Source organism: Psammomys obesus, unplaced genomic scaffold (assembly GCF_907164565.1).
Source record: "Psammomys obesus unplaced genomic scaffold, mPsaObe1.curated_primary_1811, whole genome shotgun sequence".
NCBI lineage: Eukaryota > Metazoa > Chordata > Mammalia > Rodentia > Muridae > Psammomys > Psammomys obesus.
Window position 1 is genome coordinate 23,218,301 of NW_026585644.1, and position 4,358 is coordinate 23,222,658.

At 53.9% G+C, this 4,358-nt stretch overlaps 1 protein-coding gene across 1 annotated transcript in view; it reads left to right on the forward strand.

Annotated features, from left to right (window-relative positions):
- Lratd1 (LRAT domain containing 1) overlaps positions 1-4,113 on the forward strand; it is a 4,538-nt gene extending 425 nt beyond the window's left edge. Inside the window, exon 2 of the mRNA XM_055625587.1 lies at positions 948-4,113. Within this exon, the coding sequence (XP_055481562.1) occupies positions 984-1,862 (879 nt within the window). The 5' untranslated portion in view covers positions 948-983 and the 3' untranslated portion in view covers positions 1,863-4,113. The remainder of the gene's footprint in view (positions 1-947) is intronic.
- The last annotated feature ends 245 nt before the right edge of the window (positions 4,114-4,358 follow it).

The following is a 4,358-nucleotide window of genomic DNA, read 5'->3' on the forward strand; positions in this document are numbered from 1 at the left end:
CACACACACACACACACACACACACACACACACACACACACACACACCCCGCACATTTAATACCCACCACGGGTCTCGCCTTGCTTCCTCTGTCTCTTTGTTAGGTTATTTTAGACAGAGCAGCCTCGCCCTGGCGCAGCCCGCCCGATTGCTTCCGCGAGAAGGCAAGCAAGCAAAGGGCAGAGTGTACCTGCCTGCGTGGGCAGGTGTGCCCGGTGTTGGAGTGTACGTGTTCTGGCAAGTGTGCAGGCGTAGGTCCGGAATTGTGTGGGAACTGGGGGTTAGAGGGTGCCAGTGTGTGGTCGCCGAGATGTGTTATCGTGGGTGTAGGACGTTAGCATTGTGGGTGTATGTACCAGGCTGTCGGTGTCTGGACTCCCGCGTGTGAAAAAAAAAATGTTGCTGATGTCAAGTGAATCCCTGAAAATGAGTCTGTCATTGTGCAAGCCGCTGTCAGGGATGGGGTGTGACCCAGCGCAAAATGGGCAGGTGGGCTGCAGAGGATGGCCACCGCGACGTGAGCTCAGCCTGTCCTAGCCTCGGGCCTTAGCTTCTCTTGACACCCACCCTTCCTGCTGGGCATCCGTCTCCCACCCTGCCACAACCTGCGCTCTCTTCGCCCACTTGAACCTTATACGCTCTCTAGCCCGTCAGCGCTTTCTCCTGTGGAAGTTACAGGGCTGGGTTCCTGGGTTCCCGGGCAGAGTCAGAGGCTGGCTGAGCTGGTTTGGTGCCTGCTCTGCCCCCCCCCCCCCCCCACACCTGGTGCCTTCTTCTGTGTCCCCTTCCCTCTCCCAGGGAGCATCTGCAAAGTTGGCTGGAGCAGGCGACTTCAGCGCCGGGGCTCAGGCAAGCTGCAGGCCCTAGGGGAACAGGACGCCTTGGGGAGGGGACACCAGGAGGGTCAGCCCGGACTCTGACTGTGTGTGTCCTCTCTCCCTCGGCAGATCTCAGTTCCTGGCCCTGGCCTCGCCGCGTCATTGATGGGCAACCAACTGGACCGCATCACCCACCTCAACTACAGCGAGTTGCCCACTGGGGACCCATCTGGGATTGAGAAGGACGAGCTGCGGGTCGGGGTTGCCTACTTCTTCTCGGATGAGGAGGAGGACCTGGACGAACGCGGGCAGCCGGACAAGTTTGGTGTGAAGGGCCCCCCAGGCTGTAGCCCCTGCCCAGAGAGCCCCAGCCGCCGCCATCACCACCTGCTGCACCAGCTCGTCCTCAACGAGACTCAGTTCTCCGCCTTCCGGGGTCAGGAATGCATCTTCTCCAAAGTGACCGGCGGCCCTCAGGGCGCCGACCTGAGTGTCTACGCCGTCACGGCGCTGCCCGCGCTCTGCGAGCCGGGAGACCTGCTGGAGCTGCTGTGGCTCCAGCCGGCGAGCGAGCAGCCCGCGCCAGCCCCTCACTGGGCGGTCTACGTGGGCGGCGGGCAGATCATCCACCTGCACCAAGGCGAGATCCGCCAGGACAGCCTGTACCAGGCGGGCGCGGCCAACGTGGGCCGGGTGGTGAATAGCTGGTACCGCTACCGCCCGCTGGTGGCCGAGCTGGTGGTGCAGAACGCCTGCGGCCACCTGGGCCTCAAGAGCGAGGAGATCTGCTGGACGAACTCCGAGAGCTTCGCCGCCTGGTGCCGCTTTGGGAAGCGAGAGTTCAAGGCCGGCGGGGAGGTCCCCGCGGGCACGCAGCCTCCGCAGCAGCAGTATTATCTCAAGGTGCATCTGGAGGAGAACAAAGTCCACACGGCCCGCTTCCACAGCCTGGAGGACCTCATCCGCGAGAAGCGCCGCATAGACGCCAGCGGCCGCCTGCGAGTGCTGCAGGAGCTGGAGGACTTGGTGGACGACAAGGAGTAGCCTCGGTGGGGCACGCCGGCGCGCCCGGAGCTCCCCTCCAGTCCCCGCAGTTCTGCACCCCACGCCCCCTAGCGCGCCCACCCGGGGCCGGCGGCTGGAAGCTTTGGGAACTCACCCCGGCACTGGGCGGGAGCAGCCGCTGGCCCCTAAGACAGCCCTGGCGGTGGTGACTGTGCGGGGGCGACCCAGCCTGAGCCTTTGCCCCGGGTTGTGGCGGGGAAGGGGGGAGTGGGCAAAGGGGAGCAAGGACACGATCTTTCCAGCTAGCCAATGGTCAGTGACTCTTCACCAGACAGGGCAAACACCCTTAGTCCCGGGGGACCGTCACCATCCCCAGCCCCCACATGCTCACATACAGACCAGTCTTTTCGGGGCCCAGTTAAACTCCCGAGTGGATGTGTCCCCGGATATCAGAATCTCATGAAATCGAGCCTGTCCCTGTGTACTTGGGCGCACTTCGGGGGCTCCGGGTTACCCTGAGGCTGTCTGAAACTGGATCGCAGCTCTCCAGCCCAGGGTCTCCCGACAATGCATTCCAGGCTCCGGGCTGAGCTAGATAGGTTTGGCTTCCCCACTAGCACAGCTGGAAGCTAACGCCAACCCCGGACTGACAGACCCTTGCCAGAAGGGAAGCCTTCTGGGTCCCGGGAGGAAAAATGGCGCACCACCTCTTTAGGTGAGGAGGGCCCGTCCGCTCCGGAAAAGGAGATAATTCACCTTGTGTGGGGGCACTTGAAGGTAGGAAGGAGGAGGCTTTCTGCTCGGAAGCCCTTGATTGCTTCCCTCCCCGCTCTTGAGTTTCAGAGAGTCCTGTTTTCCAAGGGACTGGAGGGGAGGGAGGCAGGGAGGATCTACAACATTCCAGAAACCAGCATTAGGACAGCCTAGCCAGGGTCTTTAGTTTGGCTTTTCCTTACTAGAAGATCTTAGAAGGCAGGGGGCAGGTGGAGATTGTTTTTAAAATGAAACAGCAGTTTTCCAACGACTTCAACAAAGCCTACAGTGTCCATGCTTCTCTTGATCATTTTTAGCAACATGCTAATGAAATTTCAAATTGAAATTTTTATTTTCATGGCTTTAATCCATGATAGCTTAAATGCTGGGGGCCATTAGGAGTGGAATTTAGCTAAGACCTTAGCTGACATTGCCTTTCACTCTGGTTTTTCTCAACTCTGATGAGAATTCTGTTTGGGGATATAATTATTACTTTTGTTTTTTCCTGGCTTTACAAAGCAGCCCTGTGATGGTGGAGCTGTTCATTAATGTGTATACTGTACTGAATTTTTGTCAGTTCAAGGGTCTGCTGCTTTGGTGAAAATTGCTAGCAAGTTCCGCAACGGTTCTTTTCTTCACTTTGTAAATCATCGCCATTTCATCTTTGCATTTCTTTTTCCCCCTCTCCTCCACCTCTTGATCCCCTTTGAAAGGAATCTAGAGTTCTTGGGCTTTGGGCCTCTCTTCTGTAGCTTGTCCTGCTGTTTATTTCTGAGAACAGGGAGGCGCTCTTAGAAGCAGGACAGACTGTGAGTCTTTCAAAACGTGAAGGTTACTGAAGCTCCTTCCTTTGGGCAAGAGTTTGTGGGTTTTCTCCAAGGGGTACAGCCCCAGCCTAACTGATCGTTACTTGAGTCTATGTGCCAGACACACCTTAGGACACATACTGTCTGTCTTGAGGGAGTTTGTCAGACAATGGTGTTTAGCTAATGGTTGTGAGCAATTGCATCCTGACAGCTATGATTTAGTTGAACAGCAAACGTTATGTCCAAAGCCAGTTTCTTGGCATTTCAAAAATAATGCAATAAAAACTAGTGGAAGTTAGCTGGCAGGGAAATGCCTTTTCCATGGTAAATGCTTCGTTTCTGTTTTGTGGGGATTTTTGTTGTTTTATTTTGTTTCATTTTGTTTTCATGCTGGAGTCATTCCCTGATCTTGAGTCAAAAGGTCAAATCAATGAAATATGAACTAAAGTATTTTTCTGAAGCCAATTGAGTGATTTATTTTTTAAAACTGTTTATGCTTTTCTTTCAGCACATACAACAGCAAAACTTTTGTAACAACTAAACTTAGCCTTTGCATGTGTGGAGAACCAAAAGTCATTTATTTCTCTAACTTAGTCTTTCGGCAGATGACAGATTGATGACCATAAACCAAAACTCTTTATTGTGTGTACACATGCCATACCCTTTCCTGTGTCCTACTACTGTATCTTGGCTCCCTGCTGAATTAAACACCATCCTAAGCACTTGTTCAACAGGACTCCTTTTTGACATCAGTCTCCGTCATACCCAAAACTGAATTTTTTGTTTGCTGGTACTTATATGCTTTCTAAGAGGGCCATGCTAACAGGGGACTGGTTCATAAACCTTATACTTGCTGAAACCTGATGGCAATGAAAATAAGATCAGAACAGGTAAGAAGCATTTTATTATTAGATTGATCTAACAAGGTTGTGGTAGATAATACTTTTACAAATTCACAGTAATAGAACAGTGATCA